This window comes from Quercus lobata, chromosome 7, assembly GCF_001633185.2.
Source record: "Quercus lobata isolate SW786 chromosome 7, ValleyOak3.0 Primary Assembly, whole genome shotgun sequence".
Lineage (NCBI taxonomy): Eukaryota > Viridiplantae > Streptophyta > Magnoliopsida > Fagales > Fagaceae > Quercus > Quercus lobata.
This window is the reverse complement of record NC_044910.1, coordinates 19,078,111-19,102,919: the sequence shown is the minus strand read 5'-3', so window position 1 is coordinate 19,102,919 and position 24,809 is coordinate 19,078,111. Positions and strand designations below refer to the sequence as shown.

The 24,809-nt window shown below is 35.3% G+C and overlaps 1 protein-coding gene across 7 annotated transcripts in view; it reads left to right on the top strand.

Annotated features, from left to right (window-relative positions):
* Positions 1-24,809, top strand: part of LOC115952900 (valine--tRNA ligase, chloroplastic/mitochondrial 2) — a 68,740-nt gene that overhangs the window by 15,590 nt on the left and 28,341 nt on the right. For all 7 annotated transcript variants that reach the window (XM_031070239.1, XM_031070237.1, XM_031070241.1 and 4 more), the window contains 12 exons: positions 6,489-6,541; positions 6,629-6,696; positions 7,699-7,774; positions 8,932-9,015; positions 9,913-10,061; positions 10,154-10,271; positions 10,395-10,511; positions 10,994-11,214; positions 15,513-15,602; positions 15,950-16,061; positions 24,263-24,373; positions 24,483-24,620. In XM_031070239.1, coding sequence (XP_030926099.1) covers positions 6,489-6,541; positions 6,629-6,696; positions 7,699-7,774; positions 8,932-9,015; positions 9,913-10,061; positions 10,154-10,271; positions 10,395-10,511; positions 10,994-11,214; positions 15,513-15,602; positions 15,950-16,061; positions 24,263-24,373; positions 24,483-24,620 — 1,337 coding nt within the window. The remainder of the gene's footprint in view (positions 1-6,488; positions 6,542-6,628; positions 6,697-7,698; positions 7,775-8,931; positions 9,016-9,912; positions 10,062-10,153; positions 10,272-10,394; positions 10,512-10,993; positions 11,215-15,512; positions 15,603-15,949; positions 16,062-24,262; positions 24,374-24,482; positions 24,621-24,809) is intronic.

Here is a 24,809-nt window from a genome sequence, read left to right as displayed (position 1 = left end):
TAATGGTTCTTCAATCTTTAAGGTCTCATTGGTTCTTTAGACCTTGGAATGTTCTTGGATCCTAAAGACCTTATTTGATTCTTTTTTTTGATAGGTAAGAAAAAGTATATTCAAAAAACTACTAGATGCAAAATAGCACCAGCAAATCAAAAGTACAAAAACGATAAAAAAGCAAAAACAAAAAAAAAGTATTAATTACAGAGAAGAAGAGAGATAAGGAATAAAGGAATAGAGTCATTAGATGTGAGTCTCCAAGCCCTAACACAATCAAAAAGGGAACCAGAAAAGAGAGCAAACAGTTGGTCCTCAGATCTGTCCAAATTCTCAAACGTCCGCCGATTGCGTTCCCTCCAAATACACCACATCGAACACAGTGGAACTAGGTTCCAAATGTAAGATGAATGCTTCCCCAACCAATTCCACCAACTAAATAGACAATCTTGCACCGTACATGAGGGAACCCATGAAATCCCAAAAATCCTAAAGACAAAACACCATAGCCAATAAGCCTTTCCACAATGTAACAACAAATGATCCACTGTCTCACTGCAGCAATGACACATAATGCACCAGTCAACAAAATCAAAGCCCCGAAGTCTCAAGATATCTCTTGTGAGGATCCTATCCCATGCTGCTGTCCAAACAAAGAAAGAGACACACCGGGGTGCCTTAACCTTCCAAATACCTTTCTAAGGAAAAGCAATGGAAGAAGAGCCATGTAACTTATGATAATATGAGTGGATAGTAAAATCCCCGTTTTTTGTCAACTTCCATCTCAAAAGATCACCATCAGTCACGAAAGGTAAATTGGTTGCCAAGAATCGAAAGAAATCATCCACCACATCTGCTTCCCAATCATTAGGACCTCGAGTGAAACGAACATCCCAAATTCTCCTATCCCCTGCTCGTTAGGACCCTAATTCTAGAACCATTAGAATTGGTGGCACTTGCATCTTTGATTCTTGGATCAACAACACCTGGATTGCTGATTCTTGAATCATGGACTTTTGAGTGGGAGTCTCTATTGGTGCATCAAGAATTGGTTCTTGGTCCATCGACATGAAATTTGCTGGCTCTTGCATCTTAGATTCCTGGGTGGTCGTCTCCATTGATGCATCAAGTATTGGTGCCCGAAATTGATCTTGTAGGGTGCATATGAAATGCGCTCAATTTGTGCATAAACCCAATGCCTCCACATCTTGGAACCATTCCCATGCTTCTTCTTTCCATGTAATAAGAGGCAATAGAAACCATGCGATGTGGTGGTGTGTTGTTTAGAGCAAAGAATTCATAAAGCTTGACAAGCCATCGAAAAGGTTCTCCCATTGAAAAGGTTCTCCACCTTTGAAATACAACTCCATGAAAGCTTGATGAGTTGCAATGGATTTGGTCATCTCATGATTGACGGCTCTGATACCACTTGTTAGGAACTTAGTGGTTCATAATGGGGATGGACGGGAATTGTAGGGAAATGTATGAGAATTGGAAGGAAATTGACTAAAATTGAGGTAGTCACCCTCTATAGAGAAATATTATGAGAGAGAGGAAATGCACTAAGCAATCAATTGGTTTATTCTTCAATGAATAGAAGTGTGATTACAATTAGGTATTTATAGAACCATGAGACTATTCTAGTGGTCCACATGGCCTTATCCTAATGGTTCTATTATTCGGCATGTGCATTAATAACTCCAACATGTGATAAGCATGCTTGGAATTGTAACTAACCAATTAACTAATTTAATGCCTAACTAACTAAATGCAACATTGCACCAATTATTATCTATATACCTATAGGGGTTCCTAACATTGTATAAATGTTTTACTCTCATGCCCTTATTACATTTAAAAAAAAAAAAAAAAAACTAGTTTATAAGAAAAAAATGTTTACCAAAAAAAAAAAAAAAAATACTAAACGTTTAAAGCTTGAAAGGGAAAAAAGAAAGAAAGAAAAGAGACCAACATGAAGGGAGGAGAGGGCAAATGGATAATTTCTCATCTTAAGCCTACTTTCTCCCAAATTTGGGGAGAAAACTCTCCCTTCACAAAAAGTGGGCCAATTCTCCCCCGCAAAATCACTTCTTCCAACCAAACACATTCTCTCACCATTTTCTCTCCTATTTTCTCTCCCCCCATTTCCATCCCCCCTGTTTTCACTCTAACCAAACGGACTTTAAGGATTCTTTTCTACCAACTGACACAGCCACCTCAACACAGCTACCTCAATGATCAAGCTCTCTTCCATGGCTTAAACTCTAGCCCAGATTCTAACTCCATGCCATGATCACCACCCAAAAACTTTGAGGCTTTTTTCTCACCAAACCCACTAGACTAGAAGCACAACAATCCATAAAAATCCTTACTCTTCATCAAATGAGATTCCATAGCTAAAGCACCCACATCATCAGGGATGGAGCTAGGGTTCCAATTGAGGGGGCTGAAGTATAAAACAATTTTTTTTGGGTAAATCCAAATTAGCATTCATTTAGTATTAACAAAATATCAACAAAATGAATAGAAACAAGATAACTATTTCTTATTACGTTGCAATACAATTATCCAGGAAATTGGAATTTCAACTTCTTTTTATCTGTGTTTGATTCCATACTAAATGTTGCCATAATTAGGCTTATAATGTATAAGATCATATATCATAGTTAATGTGCCCATAAAATTTATGTTTATTATCTCATTATATGTCGAATAGTCTTCTAACAAAAAGACTAATTATTTTTTGCTAAGTAAATAAGAAGATAAGAAAAAAAAAAACCATTTAAGGAAGGTTATTTAGTAAGCCTATGAATGCCATAGGTAGAATACAGTAATCACTCCTAAGTTTAGGGACCAAGTTAGGTTTAGAAACCAAGCTGATCAGTTTTGAACAATTTTAGATCTAATTAGCAATAGCATTAGCCCAAAAACACTCAACCTTATAAATTATAAGGTGACCCCACTATATTCTCCAAAAAATAAAATAAAATAAAAGCAAGCAACCACACAGCCACTGGCCCACTATCCCTTAACTCATTAAACAAACAACTATTACAAGAGAAAACACCAAAAGTCTAAAACTATTGAAGCCATATCATTACAGTAAAGTGAGAGAGTGATCAGATAAAGTAATTGAGAGAGAGAGAGAGAGAAAACAAAGACTTGAGAGAAAATACCAATGAGCAGCAGATTGGGCCGCTGCCAGTGTGATGCAAATTGCAACATTGAAGGTGAATCTCACTTGCATGGAATGGATGTGTGGCAGTGTGGTGTGGGTGTGGCTTGTACTGCTATGCCACAGTGAAGGAGACAAGAGTCTCTTTATTCAACTGGTATGAGGTATTAGTATGGATTTAGGGATTTTTTTATATAAAAAAAATTAATAGAAATAGGATCTGTCAATTTGATTTTTTTTTTCTTGTTTTTGAAGGGCTAAAAATGGGCCAAAGATCTATATTTTTGTTATTGTTCGGGCAAGGATCATACTAGGGGGGCCAAAAAGAATTTTCTTGGGCCAGATGCTAGAATCTCATGTAAACATATATGGTATGTAAAAAAAAAAAAAATTCTAGGGGGGCCATGGCCCCCCATGGTCCATGAATAGCTCCGTCCCTGCACATCATCACCCACCATTGTGGCCCATAGATGAAGCACCCACACCGTTGTGGCAATAGTAGCATAGCCCTCTCTCCTCCATGAACACCTTTGCTTCAACTGTGAAAAGTCACATTTCATCAAATGGCCATTAGAACCAAGTGCTACAAAGAGCATGTGGTCTTGAATATTGAGGATTAGGTGTTGGAATTTTATAAGAAATTATATCAAGAGCTTGAATATTGGAGGCCTAATATTGATGGCTTAGAGTTTGCCTGTTTAGATGAAGCCGTGAGGCTATCGCTAGAGAGGGAGTTTGATGAGGAGATTCTTGCGGCACTTAAGGAGGTTGAGGGTGACAAAGCCTTTAGGCCTGATGGTTTTACTAATGGTTTTACTATGGCTTTCTTCTAAAAATGTTAGGGTGTACTTGAAGGGTATGTTGTGACTTTTTTTTGTTGCAATTTTTCTTAAACATTGAGTCTTTGAAAAGTCTCTCATAGCCACTTTTCTATGTTTGATCCCTAAGAAGACTAATGCAATCAATATTAAGGACTTCCGTCCTATTAGTCTTGTGGGTAGGCTATATAAGCTCTTGGCTAAGGTGCTAGCACATAAACTTTGTAGTGTTTTGGATAAGCTTATATATGATTCCTATAATTCATTTGTTAGAGGGAGATTGATTCATGATTTTGTTCTCATTGCAAATGAATGTTTGGATGGTAGAGTGAAGAGTGGTATATGATCATGTGACTTGGAATGCTTTGTTTTACCTTATGGAGAGGACGAGTTTTGGGGAGAAGTGGGGGAGGTGGATGAAGGCCAGTATTTCTACAGTTAGGTTCTCAATTCTTGTTAATGGGTCTCTAGTTGGGTTTTTTCAGTAGCTCTAGTGGCCTTCGTCAAGGGCCCCCTTGTCTCCACACTTATTCCTATTGGTGATGGAGGTGTTGAGTAGGTTATTGAAGAGAATGGAGGAGAGTGGTTTGTTGAAGAATATTAGGGCGGGCACAAAGAGCTTCTTTGGTCAGGTGGTGTATGCTGCGGGATAGGGTCATTGTATTTGGTTCTTGCATGATTTGTGGAGTGGGAATATTCCTCTTAAGGAGTTTAACCCCAATCTATTTGCTTGCTTTGTATCTAAGGAAGTTTGGATTTTTGAGTTGCTTATGCCTACATTAGAAGGGGGAAGTAGAAGCTGGAATCTTTAATTCTACCAAGCTTTTCATGGCTAGGAGTTTTTTTTCTTTTTTTTTTTTTGGGGGGGGGGGGGGGGGTCTTTATTTTTTTAAGGTGATGGTACTTTGACTTGGTAGTTGACTCGGAATGGTGTTTTTGATGTGTGCTCTTACTATAATTTTTTATCTGGTCCATTTATTGATTCTTTCTCTCAGAAGAGCATTTGATGTGTAAATATACCTAAAATTATGTCTTTCTTTTTATGGACAACAACTTAGGGTGGGATTCTTACCATTGATAATCTTGTTATGAGGGGACTACCTCTAGTTAATTGGTGTTGGTTGTGTCGTGATGGGAAAACTGTGGATCATCTTTTGCTCCATTGTAAGTTTGCTTATGCTTTGTGGAGTGAAGTTCTTCTAATGTTTCCTTTGGGATCTAGTGGGTGATACCAAAAACAGTTGATTCTCTTCTTTTTGCATGGAGGAGTTGGTTGGGGAAACAATTTTCAAGTAATTGGAATATGGTACTAGTATGTATAATGTGGTTAATATTGCAGGAAAGCAATACGCATACTTTTGAAGATACTAAGACACCTTTAGATCTCTTGAAGCCTCTACTTGTTGGGACTTTGATTGGTCTTGAATCTGGGGTTTTACACAATGTTTTTCCATTTCTAATTTCCTACAATCTGTTAGAACTTCTTGATTTTTTTTGTGATTGTTTCAAGTACAGTGTGTTCATCATCGTGAACACGGTGTAACTTTTTATTCAATAAAATTTCTATTACCTATAAGGAAAAGAAAAAAAAAAAAAAAAAAACAATGGTTAAGTAATTAAATTTTCTATTTCCTTTACAACTTAAACTTTTTGGACAATTGGTATTATATCAATATGCAACTTTAATTATACTATATAAGGTATCACTTATTCTCTCTGATTCACCTAATTGTCCTATAATGAGAAATAGCAAATGATGGGTTTACCTATGAAAAAAACCTAAATAGTAGTAGTTCTCTTATTTGTGGACGTGATAACTTTAGTGGTTCCATCAATACCATCTCTTCATGGCCATAGAGAACAAATATTTATTTTCCTAGTCTTTACATAATGGTCTTCATTTCCTTTTTGGTTATTTTAAAATTAAGGGTCCAGGTAATGGTTGCCTTTGACATTTGTTAATGGACTATTTTAGGAAATTTTTAATACCACTTTTATGTAAATATAAAAAACTGTTAAAAAAGTTAGTTACTTTTTTCTTTTCCCGTAAAAAGTTTCCATAAATATTTCCTAAACTAATGCACTTAGGGTATTTGTTAACTTTTCCCTTAAAATAATAATCGATTGCCAAAAAAAGTAGTAATAGTTTTTTAAACTTCCCATATTAGCCTTTGTCAACTATATTTATTACAAAAAATAATTGTTTTTTCACTTTTCAATGTAAAAGTAAGCGGTAATGTTGGAAGTTAAAAAATTGAGGTGGTTAGAAGCCTTTGAAAAGATCATTAAAATTTGTGCATTTTCAAGTGGAACCAGTGTTATGGGGAGTAATTCAAGATGGGAGAAGTAACTCCCTTAACTTTTTTTTGGTCTTTAAGGGTTTCAATTTTATTTTTGGAACTATCACTTATCTCACAATTGTAGGATGATAACCAATTGTTGATACTGATACACAAATTGTTATTAGAAGTCAAGTGGACTCATGTTATGTTTATATTATTCAGGGTCTTATATGGTAAACTGGTCTCCAAGTTTGCAGACTGCAGTTTCAGATTTGGTAAGTTTTTGGTTTCATGTTGTTTACTTATTTTATTTATATCTCACTGTTCAAAATGAGCATTCAACCTTTTCCTTTTGTGCATAGGAAGTAGAATATTCTGAAGAATCTGGAACTCTTTATTATATCAAGTATCGTGTTGCTGGAGGTTCAAGGTAGTTACCAGACAATCTTTTCTAATCTTTTGTCGAAGATGTGTTCTTGTTATATATGAAGCATGTACTTGCTGTTAAGTAAGCAATTTTTCATCCATGCATACTGTAGTTTTTTTAATATAATTTTTCTTACCTATCAAAAAAAAAATATATATATATATATATCAATTATTTTTGGAGAGGTTCAACTATCAATTATTTGGGTTAAATTTACTGGCACAAGAACTTTGTGTATGTAAAAGTCATGATAAGTACGATTGCTTATGTATGAAAAGATTACACCTGCTTGAATTGTAAACACCAACATTTTGAAAACCTTTGAACTAGTAAATAGTGTTGGAAAGTTGATGACATGTAGGAAATGGTCGTCCTTTTGTGGACTCATGAATCTGCAGTTTATTAGGTTGATGGCTGATTGGTGTATTTCTTTTGTACATTTCATGTACTAAGTGATAAAGAATCTCAATATTTTATAATTTTATTCTCAATAATAATCTCTCTTCTCACAACCCCCCCCCCCCCCCCCCAAAAAAAAAAGAAAAAAGAAATTGAAAATTGGAAATAAAAGAAAATTCTTGATGGTGATAATCTTGAGATTTCGAAACTTGTTTATGTTTCCTTTGTCTTTTTAATTATTCAATCAATCCTTTAGAATAGATTATTATTAGAAGGCATAATTAATGTCATTTATATTTAGCACCTGAATCCTTTGGACATCTTTCAATATGCTCAGATAAACATTACCTTGTATGGATTATTGTGCAATATTACTTCATGTATGCTATATTTGTTATACATCCTAAACAGTTCTTTGTCTCTGATGTATACTTCTTGTGTACTTCGGTGACATTTTTTTTCTCATATTAAATATATCTTTCATTACTTATCAAAAAAAAAAAAATTGTTATACATCCTAAACAAGCTGTGTTTTATATGTTTGCACAGACTGTTTAGTAGAAGCTATGCTGTGTATTCATATGTTAACTTTTATTTGTCTTTTAGGAGTGACTATTTGACAATAGCAACAACACGTCCTGAAACTTTATTTGGTGATGTAGCTATTGCAGTGCATCCAAAGGTAGGGTAATTTGCTAACTGCGCAAGCTCGCACTTTTAGTTTAAAGGAATGAGCCCAGTGCTTGGAATTTATGCTTTGTTTATATTGTTGTCATCATGGTTTTAAATTGTCTACATTAAGGTGAAGAAAGTAAGATGCCATTAGTCATGTTCATACTTATTCTGAATGTTATGACAACAAGGTTTAATTCAAATGGCACTTTCTCTACTTGGTGAATGGTGATGTCATGAGTTCAAAACCCATTGGATGTATGTGTTAATTACATTGATAGTTCATTTAGAAGGAAGTAGTTGAAAAGGACTGGGATTTCATTTTTTTTGTTTAAAATAAAGTGACAATTCTTCTATTTATGAAATTTATGGTTGAATTTAACCTTTATTAATCTGTGGATTTGAAATGATTTTGTGTAGATGTTATTTTAAATCTATAACATCATAAGTGCTTTTGTTAGAGAAAAATCCTCAAAACTCAAAGCCATCACATATATTCATTTAAAGCAATTTATACTATCAATTGTGCTTCAAACTTTGATTTTAAATCCTCAAATCCAAATGAAACAACCTAAAAGATTTTTGTAGTTGTTCAGTTGAATTCTGGTTATCTAGAAAGATGGGAATAATTTACAGTGCATTAGAAACAAATAAATTTTTGGAAGTAGCAATGAAATTACCAGAAAAAGTATGACTCTTATGGTCTTATTTCAATGGAATGTTGCAAATATGGTCTTAAAAATGACAGTGAAATCACCATTTATTTTTTATTTTTTTTTAGTGTCAACTACCTTTTTTAATGTAATTTTTTTTTTCACTTAAAATAATATTTTTCATGCTTTTTCGTCTTTTTTATATGAACAAAAAGTTATATTTGGATGTGTATAATGTGTATCCTTAAATTTCTTTGAATATGACATAATAGCAATAATTCTGAAATAAAATGCTAGACCCATTCTTTGGGAGTGTGTTCCACTGCAGTGGGAAAATGAAAATGTCTTTACAAATGACATCAGCAACTATGTTTGGAAAATTGACATTGACTCTAAGTCATGCACTCCCTATATTTCCTGCCCCCCCCCCCCCCCCCCCCCCCCTTCTTTTTCTGGTACTTTTTCCATCCTATAGATAGTTTCACAAGACTTCTATATTTGTTTACTTTTGCAGGATGATCGGTATTCTAAGTATGTAGGTATGATGGCAATTGTGCCTATGACATATGGCCGTCACATCCCTATAATCTCTGACAGGGTAAAAAGCATCTTGATGATATTTATTTAAGTATTCCATTTTTAGCTTGTTTTATTGGTGGTATGATGTTAAGTGCTCCTGGTGCTTAAAATTTCATTTGGTCTATGCACTGTACTGCAATAGTAGTTTTGAGGACAAATTTTGAAGCAGAACAATGGAATTGATAAATAATTAGATGCTTCATGGCATGGTGCTTGGGCCTTTGTTCCTTTTGACAATAAATTTCAGCTTTTGTGGGAGTTTTTTTGTCTACCAACGGTCCCTGACCTAGGTTTAGTCTGCTTTTAAGCTTTTTCACCTTCTTATTGTTGTTAATACATTTGTCCACAATAGTTTGGTAGTGCTTTTCTTTAATTTGGTGTACAGTTGATGACTGTTTGCTGATGTTCACAATGTGTAAGAGTACTTAAACTTTTAAAGAAAGCAAATTGATGGTGAATCTTTAATTCCTATCTAGTAAGGCGTGCTCGATGCTTATCCTTTCATGGAGCAAGCTTGATTGACACTGGGCTGACTGGCCTAGGTGTTAGAAAATATTATTTTCCTCAAAAAAATTGTGACATGTTTATCAAACCGGACTTTGAACCTGTCCATGATTGGCTAGTTATTAAAATTTAATTCATAAAAATAACTTGTTATCCAATTTTTAATGCATAAAATAGCCTTTTGGGACTAGAAAATGAATATGTTGTGTTTATCAAATTTTACAAAACAAATATATTTTCCTTTTTTTTTATAAATTAATTGATGAGGATCAGTGGCCAACTCCAATTTAGTTAGGATTGGATTAGTTGAGTTGATGTATTTTCTTAATTTTTTGATTTGTCATTTTAAAGCTTATTTCATATAATTCCTGGATTGTAATCCATCTTCTGGATTTATTTCTAAATCTGACAGCATGTTGACAAAGATTTTGGAACTGGTGTGTTGAAGATAAGCCCTGGACATGATCATAATGATTATCTTCTTGCTAGAAAGCTTGGTCTCCCAATACTTAACATAATGAACAAGGACGGGACACTTAACAAGGTTGCGGGATTGTACTGGTAAACTTTGCTTTATTTTGTTATTGAACAGTATTTTGGAGAAACCTTTCTATATTGCACCTAATATATGGCATTGACACCTATGATAATAGTGGCCTTGATCGGTTTGAGGCCCGGAAGAAACTATGGGCAGAACTGGAGGAGACAGGCTTAGCTGTAAAACAGGAAGCGCACACCCTGCGAGTTCCCAGATCTCAACGTGGTGGAGAAGTGAGATAATACTGTATTTCACATTTTTGATTTTGAAAATTTGATACAGGTAACAGTTAACTATTTCTTTGGGGATTTGCTCTCTCTCTCTCTCTCTCCCCCCCCCCCCTTCTTTTCTCCTAGATTATAGAGCCACTTGTAAGCAAGCAGTGGTTTGTTACAATGGAGCCCCTGGCTGAGAAAGCCCTTCGTGCAGTTGAAAGAGGAGAGTTAACCATCATTCCTGAAAGGTTTGAGAAGGTATATGTTGTGTGTGTGTGTGGCTTCATATTGATTTGATTCACTTGCAATAAAAACTTCTTTTATTAATCTTGATTTTCTTCTTGGTGTCTTTTTGCTTTTGCCTTGCTGTAACTTCCAATTTGTGGAGCTTTTGGCTTGCTGTCTAATGCTTTTCCATTTGATTTTGGTCTCTCTTAGTCATTCTTCACCCCAACCTTACGGATGGATTTTTCAACTCATTATATGAAAATATCTATATATTTTTATTATTATTTACCATAAGTATTTTAATGAGTAATGCTACATAGTACATACACAACAATTTTCACAATAGAGGAGTTGGCAGGTTTCTATTGGTTCTCATTTTACTATCACTTTATCATCTGCCATTCACAACTTGCCACCTCGACAGTTATTAATTTTATGAAAATTGTTGTGACTCAAGACTTATGGTTATAATATCATTAATTATCCTCAACCTGATCTACTTAGTATTGCAGATTTACAATCACTGGTTATCAAACATTAAGGACTGGTGTATAAGCAGACAACTCTGGTGGGGACACCGCATACCAGTTTGGTACATTGTGGGAAAAGACTGTGAAGAAGAATATATAGTTGCTAGGAGTGCTGATGAAGCTCTTGAGAAAGCTCGTGCGAAGTATGGAAACGATGTAGAAATCTATCAAGATCCAGATGTTCTTGACACTTGGTTTTCCAGGTCTATTTCTGAAAGATTAATAAGAATTCATGTCTTTTTCTTGTGCACACATTATACACTTTAGAGTACAAATGATACCACTTAACTAAATAATCCATAAATTTTTTTCTCAATGTGTGATTAAATGTGCACTTTTCCGATTTGTTGGAAGTTGGTTAAAGTATAGTTCTAACTAGAAAAGATGAGATCTTAAAGAGCTGTACATAAACAAAACAAATAAGCTAAAAAGTTAAAAGAAAAAATTTCTGGCAAACAAGCTCTCAATTTAATTGTGTTTGCATGAATTTGGCGTACTTAACGAGTGGCTTATGATTTGGAAATTGGAAGAAGTTGTTACTCAAAACTGTTCTGCCATAAAAGACCACAATTTTTATGGTTTTAGCTATTATGTGTTTGTCTTTTATTTTATTTTATTTTTTTTGAGTATTCATCTTTTTCCTTTCTTGGTCTTGGATAATTTGACCGGAGGAAATGGTGAATATTAGACAAAATAATAGTTGCAATAAGTTATGTTCCATTATGTCCTCTAGTTTACCTACGTATATTTCTTCTCTTTTTCCCTTGTCTATAGGGTTTGAGTTTCGTTTATTTAGTAAATTGGCATAGAGTACCCACCCCTATCTAGATGGGTGGGTTAGGGATTAAGAAGTTGGTGGTGTTTAATCAGGCGTCATTGGGAAGGTAGTTATGACGTTATGGGGTGGAAAAGGAGTCCTCATTAAAAATAAGGGTAAATTGCTAAGTGCACCCCTAAAGATTGGGTTTACTTGGATTTTACCTCATGAAGTTGGGAAAATTGGATTTTACACCTTAAAGTTTTCCTACATTAGCTAAAGCAGCCCCTCCGTTAGTGACATGCTTTTGTGGCCTTTGAGTGACATGCTAGTGTTTGACGTGTAATTTTTTGCCAAGTCAGGCCGCCACATGTTAATTGGCCCAATTGAATCGTGACACATGTATTTACCCATTACTTGTAATAAAATAACTTTAAAAAAATCTTTAAAAAAGCTTAAAATAAATATCTAAAATCTAAAAAATCATTAAAAAAAATAAATAAATCTTTAAAATCTAGAAATTTAAATCATATTAATTCATTGGGACAAACTACAAAGCACTAAGAAATAATAATTACACAAATCTGACCGTGTATCAGATGAATCAAGCACCAAATCATCAAACTTATACAAAAATCCCACAGAACCTTCCCCAATTCTAAAACATCCAATCCCTCTCTCTCTCTCAAACTTAAACCTCCATGGCAGAGAGCTTAGAGCTCTGCCTTTCACTGCTGCTCACAACGAACTGCCATTGACATTGTGGTGGTGGCTTTGAACTCAAACCCACCTTCTCTGTCCGTTGGGTTGTTGTGCTCTAATGGGTCATGGTGGTTGATGGGTATTTGGTTTTTGTGTTCTGATGGGTCACAACAGTCAGTGGGTATGGGTTTTTTTGTGGTTTGATGGATTACGATGGCGAGGGAGAGGATGGGTTTGCTGGGATTTTGTTGGTTTGGTTTGGTGGTTGGCTTGGGTTATCCCGCGAATGGGTTTGCTGTTTGGTGAGTGGGAGGTGCTCTTGTTAGGTGGGTGCTCCAGCAGTTGGGTTTGTTTCAATGGATTTGCTTTGATGGGCTGGTGGATTCGAAAGGTTTTTGGGTTTGATGGTGTGCTGTGTTTCATGGTTTGGTTGAGTTCGGTTCAAACTGAATTGCTTTGATTGTTCAATTTTCCTGGGTTTGATTATTTTTGGGTTTGAAGTTTATGGTTTTGATTTTTTTGGTTTCAAATTTGCTGGGGAAATCAGTTTGTTGCCAATTGAATTTAATGTGTTGATTTTTTTGGGTTTGTTCATCTTTTTCATGGTGTTGGATTTTTCTAGGTTTGTTCAACCATTTTTGTGTTTATTTATTTATTTTTAGTTTGTGCAATTTTAAATTTTTAGAGAATTTATTTAGATAGTTTTTTTAAATGATTTTTTCAATTTTAGATATTTATTTTAGATTTTTAAAGTTATTTTATTACAAGTAATGGGTAAATACATGTGACACAATTCAATTGGGACAACTAACATGTGGTGGATTGACTTGGCAAAAAATATTACAAGTCAAACACCAGTGTGTCACTTAACGGCCATGTTGGTGAATCACTAATGGAGGGACTGCTTTTGCTAACGGAGGGAAAATTTAGGGAGTAAAATCTAAATTTTCAAATTTCAGGATGTAAAAACCAATCAACCCCACACTTTAGGGGTGTGCTTTGCAATTTATCCTAACAACAAATATGAGAATTCTTTGGGAGGTTGATGCTCAAATGTTAGTAGGGGGTTGTATGGGGTGAGTACTTGGAAGCACTACGAGAATTTTATACATTATGAAGTTGGGGATGGCCTTAAGAGTAAGATTTTGGCATGATCCATGGAGTGATGACTTCAGTTTCTGGTCGAAAATTTCTGGAGCTATCTGTGATGTGCCAAGATTGGGAGCTTGAATCTATGTCATTATTTTTAAATGAGTTGTATTTGGCTTACATCTTCCAGGGGTCTGACAATAAAGTGGTATGGTCACTATCCAAGAGTTGTGGTTTTTGTGTGAAGGATTTTTATATGACTTTCAGGTAGAGGGGAGACTGATGATTTCCTTTGTGCAGTATTTGAAGCATTAAAGTTCTTCCTCGAGTAGCTTTTTTTGGATGGACAGCAACTTTAAACTGTGGGTCACCTTTTCTTACATTGTGACATTGCGGGCAATTTATGGTCTTTTATTCTTTGTCTGTTCAGTGTGACATGGGTTATGCCTAGTTTGGTGTAGGATCTATTGGCCTGTTGGATGGGGAAGTTTGGTAAGCATGACTGGGAAAAGGTTTGGAAGTCATTAACATTATGTTTGATGTGGATCATTTGGTGGGAAAGGAATGCACATGTATTTGATGATTGGGCACTCTTGACACAAAAAATGAAGCTCCATTAGGCCAAAGATTTGACTTCAACACCTAACCTTGCAGAATTTTTAGATCAGCTGAATTTTCATTCTTGACATTCTTTTATTTTTATTTCTTTCCCCGTATACTATCAATCTGCCATGCTTGTATTTTTTTTCTCATATTTATTTTTCAATAATTTCATCACTTATTTAAAAAGATTCTATTATGTCCTTCCTGATGATGGAAACCTTGATTTTATTTGTCTCAAACACTAGTTTCTGCTGCCTCACACTCACTTGTTATCAAATTTATACCGCAAGGAAAATTATTTCATGGTCTGTCTTCTTGAAGAACTCTAAATGTTATTATGAAAACCAATCTTATGTATTAAATTTTTTTTAACAATAGGAAAAGAGAGTGAAATTTGACCAATTTTCTTAGATTAAAAAATTTTAGAGAAAGCATGGATTTGTTTTATATATCATGTCTCAGATTACGGATTTCATCTTCCAACCAAACTTTTGGATAAAAAGTATTGCTGCAAATTAATTTTTTATCATTTTTTTTTTAATAAAAGATTATAAAACAAATGAACATTGGATCTTTATTTATTCATGTACTTATTTACTTTTCATGTCTTAAAATAGGACTTCCATGACTTCAGCAAAATTTTAATTTTGATCTGCTAGGTAATATTGATGATCAATGTGCTTTTAATGATTGTGTAGCTGCAAATTTCTAATCAATGAGTTAATAATGATATGCCATTGATAGTTTGTCCGAATACCAAATGGTTAATATGTCTTGCCATTGAGTTCTAGCTCAAATGACATCTCCTCCTCTTGTAAGAGCATGGTGGAGGGTAAGATGGTGGGTTCGATCCCCATTAAGTGCATGTGTAATTGCTGCCAAATAAATGTCTTATTCAAATTTTATATGGCTTAAAAGTGATCTTTTTGACAAAATATTCAAATTATAAGTTTCATTCAGTGGTTTAACAGGATTTTGCATTTATAGGTCATTTTATGTTTTTTTTTTTGAATGATTGTATTAATTGTTATTTTTAGAAATAAACCAGATTCAGTAGCTGCTTAGATGATTTGATATTTGATTGTATTACTTGATTTCGTAGTTCATGAATTTAGAATTTTAAAATGAAGCGTCCTTTTTATTTGTCTTATAGTTTTATCAAATCTCAGCTCTTGGTGTTCTACTTTGTGGTTCCACACATGAACACTTTGTCCCTGGTTGTTCACATATTAGCTCTTTTGTTATCTGTAAATGATACGTACTTACATGCATACACACACACATACATACATACATACATACATACGTAGACATTCTTTTGAATAAGCTTTTTCTTACTCCTATGTTCAGTGCACTATGGCCTTTTAGTACACTTGGATGGCCAGATGTTTCAGAAGAGGATTTTAGACGGTTTTATCCAACAACAATGCTTGAAACTGGGTAATGTGTTTCCCTAGCTAGCTTCTCCTGCCCTATTTATCTCTCTCTCTCTCTCTCTCTCTCTCTCTATATATATATATATATATATATTATCTGATGCAGTAATGCCAGATGTGAAACCTGGGGCTGCTGTCTGGGGAATATTTAGTGATGGTAACTTAATCTGATTAGTAGGTGCCTGTCATCTGCTAGGTGCCATTTATGCTGCTAATGAACTACAAATTTCTTTTTTTTGCTGATGAACTACAAATTGCTAACTTTATTTTGTGTTTTTGAGCCCATGAATAAAGTTTTACTATCATATTTGAAAGATTGCAGAAGTTGATACTGCTTTCATATATGGACAGGCATGACATACTGTTTTTTTGGGTGGCAAGGATGGTCATGATGGGAATTGAGTTCACGGGGACCATTCCATTTTCATATGTTTATCTACATGGACTCATCCGAGACTCACAAGTGAGTCATAGGTGAACCTTTTGCTTTGACATTGGTATTATATTTACTAATTGCAGCGCTCAATGTGTTGTCTTTCTAGACCTCTCTCAAAGTTCAGCATACTATTTCTTTATTTGTTTTAGGTATTTTTGGTATTTGTCTCTATAAATTTCACTTTTTAAGCAGTGAAGTCCTATGCGACTTGAGCAATGAAGTCTTGTCCAATTTGATAATGGTGTCATGGAATTTGATGTTGTGATAGATGTTGAGACAAACCAAGCCATCAATATAGGCATTGTAAGTCTATTGGACAAAATGACTACATTGCTCTAAATTAAACTTCCAAATATAGAACTGAAATTTTTAAATCTAGGGAGCAAAGTTGAGCCAACTTTTCTTATCAAAAAAAGAAAAAGAAAATAAAGGTTGAGCCAACTTTATTTTGGAGGGGTCTGTCTGATTTGCTGTAGGAAGTAGAGATTTAGCCGTAGAACTTTTCTGATAAAAGAGTTTTAGATTAAAAGTGGTCCAGTGATGAAGTGTTTTTGGATGTGGGAAATGACTAAATGAGACATAATAAAAGTTCTTTGTATTTTCAACTTTGAACCCAATTAGTTTAATTAATGGCCAATGTTTATTTAGTTAATAATAATAATGATAATTATTATTATTATTATTTAGTTGTTGTTGTTGTTGTTGTTGTTATGATGAGGATGGAATGGATTGAGGTGAGGGCAAGCTAAGAAAATAGACCCTTCCTTTTATGATTGCTTCTTTGTGTCACTTTATTTTCATTAACATGGTATAAGTGCAGGAGAGTTGAATTGACCAAATACCTTTTTAAAAATTTTATTTATTTACATATTTTATATACCTCCCTTTTTTTTTTAATTCATTTTTTTTATTTGCTGATTTTTTTTTGAACTACTTTGCTGGGTTGTTTCTAGGTAAACTTTTGTTTTGTTTAATGTTGGGAGGTGCATGAAGATGTTAGAAAGGCTTGTCATCTTCATCACCATTGTTGTCGTTGCAATTTGGTAGTGAAATGGCAGAAAAATGTCAGTGGCTATGGTGGTGGTTGTTTCTTGATGTTTCAAATTTTCATAGTTGATTGGTGTCCTCTATACTCTGTATCGATTTCTGGTAGATTCGAGGAAGTTCTTAGTGGTTTCGGTCTATTCCAGTCAATTTTGACTTTTCTGGTCGTCTGTACAGTGTCAGTGATTCTTGGTGAGAATGGGTTCATAAGTTTTTTGATTGTCAGTGACCAATTTTTGCACTAGTAGGGTGGTTGTAGGATGTTTGTGAGATTCTTTGGCATTATTGTTTGTCGAAGTCGACCCTTGTTTGGTTCTTACTGTTGGTCAGTCCCTGTCCTGGATATGGATAAACTGCGTCTTGTTTGGTTGTCTTGTGGTGTTTGGTTTGTGCATGGGCTCGTTATTTGATCGCCTTTTATCTGAAAAGTGAACATCCTGTGCCTCTATGAGTGATACCACTGATTTTGATTGCTTCACTACTACTTCCTCAGTTGTCTCTGCAAGTCTGTGAGACCAAGAGGATAGTTTGATCATTACTCTTATGCTATCCAGTTGAGAACCAAACATTGGGATTGCTCTAATGCACCTTCAGTCTGCAATGGCTATCGGATATCTTTTGTAGCCGCACATTTATTCTTGATCAGAAAATGTTGCTTCTATGGTATACATAAGCAATATTTCGATCTTGAGCAAGGTAGCCAAAGTTTGGCAGAATATTACTCTCAAGTCACTTGTGTACTCAAGGAGAGAAATATGTATTAACCAGTTACGACTGTTACTACGCATATTCAAGGGGAGGCAAACACTTTGGAAATTAGGAACCTTAAAAGTGCACGCATTGCGGCAGCAACAATCATACAGTGGACTATTATTGAGATATAATGGCAAACCCTCTGAGTTGGACAATCGGGCCTTCTCCTAGGATGACTACACCGTAGCATCAGGACATCTGCCACCCAGTAAACAAGGATGAACTCTACACCAAAGGATGGGTATGTTCAATTTCCAGCCCATCATTAGCAAGTAGCTTCCTTGCTTCCTCCTCCATAACCACTCTAGCCCAATTAACTACATCTCCTGAACATATGATTGGTGTGTTCACTCATTTCTCTGATTATCATCCTGTCTCATCACCTCAGAGTGTTACTTTAGTCAACAGTTCATTAGCCACTGTCTGGGGCTTTAGAATCACTCATCTAAGTTCCTGATATTGAGTTTTTCACATTATTCGTTTTCCTTTAATTTGTTGGCAATTAGTAAATTCACCAAATAACTTAAGTGTTGCGTTAGTTTTTATCCTTCTATCTGTAATTTTCAGGATCTTAAGACAAAGTGGATGATTGGTATGGTAAGGGGCATGAAATTGGAGGTCTCTATTAGCTGGATTTTGCACCTTTCTCTCCTCAACAAGCACTTCAATATTCACTATATTCTTTCTAGTGGCGTAGTCAACTTGGTCATCCATCCATATCCACTTTGAAGTGTCAAGTTGATGGAAATCGAGATCAAATAATTGAGAACTTGAACTAGAATTGCCTTGGAATTACGAATCAAAGCTGGATTTACAGAGAAAAACTAGAGAAACAGAGTTTCTGTCCAGGTCTGAAACAAGTTAAATCTACATATAAAAAAAACTGATTCTACTCTTACATAACAAGCCTATTTATGATCTTTAGCTACTAGGAAATAAACTAGGTAATAGTCACATCTAGGCAGGCTATCACAGCATAAGTCAAAGCTGAAATTAATGAGAATATATGGCAGATTTGAGAAGTCAAAATAAGGGGCTGGCTGGCTGCCCTAAGCAGTGGCTGTTTAGGGCTGTAATGGCAGATACAGGACTTGTTGGTTGCTGTCCAACACCAGGAGTTTCTTCTCTCCCATTTGTACTTGAATTCCCAACCTTATATTGGTTAAAAATCCCAACCATACCTGGAACCCCACTGTCCAGATCTCAAAGCAGGCCTAGTTTGTTGTTTCTCCACCAATAAAGCCCGGTTGTAGGCTTCCGGCATGTTCCACAATGATTGAAGGCTAAGGACATCTTGGATGGATGGCTTCAATCCACTCAAGTACCTTGCAACCATTTGTTCTCCACTTTCATTTAAATCTACCCTTACTACAAGTTGGTGAAATGTCTCCATATACTTCTCAACACTACCTTCTTGCCTAAGGTTGTGTAGGTCTTTGTAGAGTGCTTGGGTGTAGTTGAAAGGAAAAAATTGCTCACGGAGCTTTTTCTTCATCTTCTCACAATTCTTGATCTTGACTTTACCAATTTGTTGGTGAGAAATTTGTGATTGTTCCCACCAAGCGGAAGATCTCCCTTAAGGCGAATAGTGACTAGCCTCACTTTCTTTTCATCCATAACCTCATAATAATGAAACATCCTCTCAACGGTGTTAAGCCAATACACAAAGTCTTCCAGTTTAAGACTCCCTTGAAATTCTAGAATTTCAACCTTGAAGTTGTAGTCTAGGCTTGGCTCATTTCTTTCCACGCAAGGGCTTTCCCTTGGAGGAACTCCAAAAGGATTCTTAAAATGAGAATGAGAGTCATCAGACTCATCAATAGCCTCATGAGGAGGCTGCAAACACTGCACCACCTCCATAAGTGACTCAACTTGTCTCCTTGGTTCTGCAATCTCATATCCTCTCTTTATATTCTGATTCCATCCACCATTCCTGTTCACCAAAGGGTTGGCTTTAACTCCTTCCCCAACTTCCATTTGATTTCCCCTTTTTCCGCCTCTCTTTCCTCTCCTTTGGGCCATTAGAAGCTTCAAAATTTTTTAAAAATTGCAAATGGCAGCAACAGCACAAGTTGATTAAATCTGTGATATTTTGCAGCTGCAACAGCAGCACAATACAGATTTGATTGGTACAAGTAACCTAGATCTGATTCTAGGATCTTGAATGGAGAGAGCAAAATTTAAAAAAGAAACACAAGGAAATCTAGGGTTCAAATGATCAAATCAGTAGGGAAAAAGAGGACCAGATCTGTGCTCTGATACCAAATGATGGAAGTCAAGATCAAATAACTGAGAACTTGCTAGAATTGCCTTAGAATTAAGAATCAAAGTTGGAATTACAAAGAAAAACTGGAGAAACAGAGTTTCTGTCTAGGTCTGAAAACAAGTTAAATTTACATTTAAAAAAAAAAAAAAAAAACTGATTCTACTTTTACATACAAAGCCTATTTATAATCTTTAACTACTAGGAAATAAACTGGCTAATAGTTACATCTAGACAAGCTAACCCCTTTGGATTAGTACTCTTCGATGTTTGGGTCCTATCCATGTTATGTTATGTCAAATTATGTTCATTACTTTGTTACCTTTGTTGATGACTACTGACAAATGACTTGGTTATTCTTAATAAAAACTCGCTCTGAAATTAAATTCTGTTTGGCCAAAAATTCATATCTTATGATCTGACAATGTGAAAATCAAAATTCAATTTGGCCAGAAATTCATATCTTACGATCTGACAATGTGAAAATATGTCTCAAAGTCATCCTTTCCCTCTTATATTTTTGACAAATGCATTGTGCACCAGACCACTTGTCACTTTGCTAACTTTGTTGATGACTATTGCTAAATGACTTGGTTATTCTTAATAAAAATTTTCTCTTAACTCAAAATTCAGTTTGACTTCAAAGAGATAAAGTTTGTGCGCCTATACCCAATGGTGGTTTAGGTATAAGGAAACTTACTACTTTCAATAAGGCCTTATTGGAGAAATGGCTGTGGCGGTTTGGGAAAGAGGAGAATCAGCTATGGAGGAGGGTGGTAGCTTCAAAGTTTGGGGAAGAGTGGGGGGATGGACTTCTAAACTAAGTAAGGGAGTTCATGGGTGTGGTTTGTGGAGAGGTAATCGTATGGGCTGGGAGGATTTTAGCAAAAATGCACAGTTTGTTGTTTGATTGGGGAATAGAGTGAGATTTTGGCAAGATAGGTGGTATGGGGATCAACCTTTCCAATTGGCTTTCCCAAGACTGTATGGTATTGCTATTGACAAGGAGGCCTCTGTAGAAGCTTCTTTGTCAAGGAAAGGGGCAGAGGGTAGAAGAACTTGGGATGTTTGTTTTATTCGGGAATTTAATGATTGGGAGATGCATGAAGGGCTGCATTTTCTTCGTACCTTGGGAACCGATACTCCTTCAATGGATGTTGGAGACTAGTTCAAATGGAAGTTGAAGCCTAATGGGGATTTTGACATCCAGTCATATTATAACAAGTTGTAGGATTCTCCCTCAGTTGTCTTTCCTTGGAAAGGTATATGGAGAGTTAAGGCCCCTAGGCGTGTTTCTTTCTTCGTTTGGTGTGTAGCTTGGAAGAAGATCCTAGCAAGTGATAACCTGAGATTGAAGGGCTTAGATTTTGTGGATTGGTGCATTATGTGTCAACACTGTAGGGAGACGGTGGACCACTTACTTCTTAATTGCAAGATGGCATATTGATTGGGGAAGCACTCGTCTCAAATCTAGAATTTAGTTCCGTTGTGCATACTATAGTGTCTTTGGAAAGAACAGAATCGGCGGACTTTTGAGGATTTGGATAGTTCCGGTGATCAAATGCTTGCTTCTTTTAGTGGAACTCTCTTTGATTGGTCTCGGACTTGGGGACTCACAACTATTGATTCTCTCCTTTCTTTTCTTAACTCTCTATCTCTTTTGTAATTAATCTGTTGCTTGGTTTTCGTCTATGAATTTTCTCTGTCTTTTTCTTCTTGTAATTTTCTGGTTTGCTTTGTGCTTTTCATGCATAGAGTAGCCTTTCATATATATATATCATTCTTACTTATCAAAAAAAAAAATTTCAGTTTGGCCAGAAATTCATATCTTACAATTTGACAATGTGAAAATGTCCAAAAGTCATCGTTTCCCTCTTATATGTTTGACAAAGGAATTGTACACCAGACCACTTGTCCTCACACCACAACAAATTGGTGTTACTGAGCACAAAAAGAACCAGCTTCTTAACGTGGCTCAAGCCCTCTTGTTTATACAAACATGCCTAAATGGTTCTGGAGTGATGCCATATTGACTACATGTTACCTTATCAACAAGATGCCATCCACTGTTCTTGATGGAGCATCCCCTCAATCTATCCTATTTCCTTCTTCTTAATACTTCCATTCGCCTCCTAGAGTTTTTGGATATGTTTGTTACAATCACAATTTTGTTCAAGGATTTGACAAACTTGGTCTTCACTCTGTGTATTTCTTGGTTATTCATTGACAATTCTTGATGTCCCTTGTGGCCAATCTTGATTGTCTTCTCTATCAGTTGGATGCCAAGAACGCATTTCTCCATGGTGACCCACCTGAGGAAGTACATATGGGCAACCACATGGATTGGTTGCTTAAGGAGTATTAGGGTTGTGTCTACAATCTAAAGAAAACATTATATGGTCTCAAATAGTCACCAAGAGCATGTTTTGGAAAATTTTCTAAAGTTGTCATGGAATTAGGTCTCCGCGAATCATTGGGTTTTCAATTTACATATTAATACTAAACGCATACTACTTGTTGTCTATATGAATGACAGTAATTATTGGGGATGATTTTGAAGGCATTACCAAATTGAGACAATTCTTACAACAACTCTTTCAAATCTTAACCAATTCTATTAAGGATGAAGTTTAGCTACAAAATTAGTTGTAGTTTTAGGCTACAAACTTACTTAATATCTTTTTATAAGAGGTGAATTTTGACAAATCCACCATTGGATTATATCTTCTTATATCCTCCATGCTTGCAAAATTTTAATAAAATTAAAGATCAATAGCTATATCATTAATAAATTTTTTAAATTGTAAGTTTTTATAAATATAAATTATGCACAAAATATAAGCTTATAAATCATATAGTAAATAATATCAGATTGACACAAAATTTAATATGTGTATTAAGAGCATAAAGAACATGTAATTCAACGGCTAGATTTTCAAAATTTTGAAACTAAATTTTGTCCTTCCGTAAATTAGTTGGGAAGCTTAATTATCTCATATGTAGTTAGTGTGGTGAGTCAATTCTTAGGAGCTCCAAGAATCTCACATTGGGATGTGCGATACCTAAATAGAGCTCTAGGACAAGGCAGATTGTTGAAAAAGCATTCATCTAAGGTAGATGGCTTTGTTGATGCTGACTAGACAAGATCACTTTCAAATAGAAGGTTCACCACGGGGTATTACACCTTACGAGGAAACCTCATAACATGGAAAAGTAGGAAGCATAATAGAGTTTTCCTGGTCGAGTGCAAAAGCAAAATACAAAGAACTGTCACATATTACTAGTGAGCTACCTTGGTTACAACACTTCATTTGGGAGTTAGGCTTCTCAGTACCTACTCCTATTCCACCATCCTATGATAGATATGCATATTGCTTCCAACCCCATCTTCCATGAAAGGAACAAGTACATTGAAGTAGACTACCATTTTGTTTCTCATACTGAGTGGAGAAATAGCTACACCATTTGTGAGATTTGAGGACCAACTTGTTGATGTCTTTACAAAGTCTTTATGTAGAGTCGAGAAGAGTATTTGTTCCAAGCTAGGTTTACATGACCTATATCAGCTTCAAGAGGGAGTGTTAGTGAGAGTTGTATCATTCTAGAAAGATATTGTGATGCCTCAGGTTTGACTGGATATTGATTAAGTGTGTGTATTGTGGGTGTTTGATTAGTCCCACATCATGCATATAATGGGTTGATTTGGGATTTATTAACAACTACAAGAAGTCTCAATTGTGATAGACTAGTCCTTGGGAGGTATAGCGCATATATGACTAGCGTTTTTCCTTTCGTATTAGGTTTAGACTGCCTCCCTCTTGTACCAATCTTCTTTCAATATTTTCTTCCTGACTCCCCCCACCCAAAAAAAAAAAAAAAAAAAACTCAAAAGAAAAGGAAATGCCAAAAATGAAAAAGTTCACAATACTTTTGTGTAAGTTTGATAGCTTTTGCAGCAATATGTTTGCAATGAAGTACAAAATATACTGTGAAATGGAATCGTATGCTCTCTTTTGACAAGATCAATTTTGTTCTCATTAGGTTTTTAGGACATCTTTTTTTTCCTTGGCTTATCAAAAAAAAAAAAAAAATCTTTCTAGTGTGGCTATATAGTTTACCATTGCCCTATATATTGATCTGTCTTTGTACTTCTAATAAATCTTTTCAGGGGCGTAAAATGTCAAAAACACTGGGTAATGTTATAGATCCAATTGATACTATCAAGGATTTTGGCACTGATGCTTTACGTTTCACACTTGCCTTAGGAACTCCTGGCCAGGTCTGTTTGTTATAATTCCTTTAAATGCTGCATTGTTTCAACATTTTAACAGGCTTTATGGGCTTATGAAAATTTACCTTATCAACTGACTTATATACATTTCTTGCAGGACCTTAATTTATCCATTGAGAGGTTGACTGCAAACAAGGCCTTCACCAACAAATTGTGGAATGCCGGCAACTTTTTGTTGCAGAATTTACCTACTCGGAATGATGCATCTGCTTGGAAAAATATATTGGCTTATAAGGTTTGTTCATTTTTATTCTCTTTTGATGAGGTCAATGAAATAATACTATGATGCTAGGAAAAAACCTATATTTTATAGAACATTCTTTGTTTAACTAGAGAGGAAAGATTAATTAAGTACAGAGAAAGTGTACAACAAATACACCAACAATTATGATAGGAAATTATTAGAATTATGGTTAAGTGATTA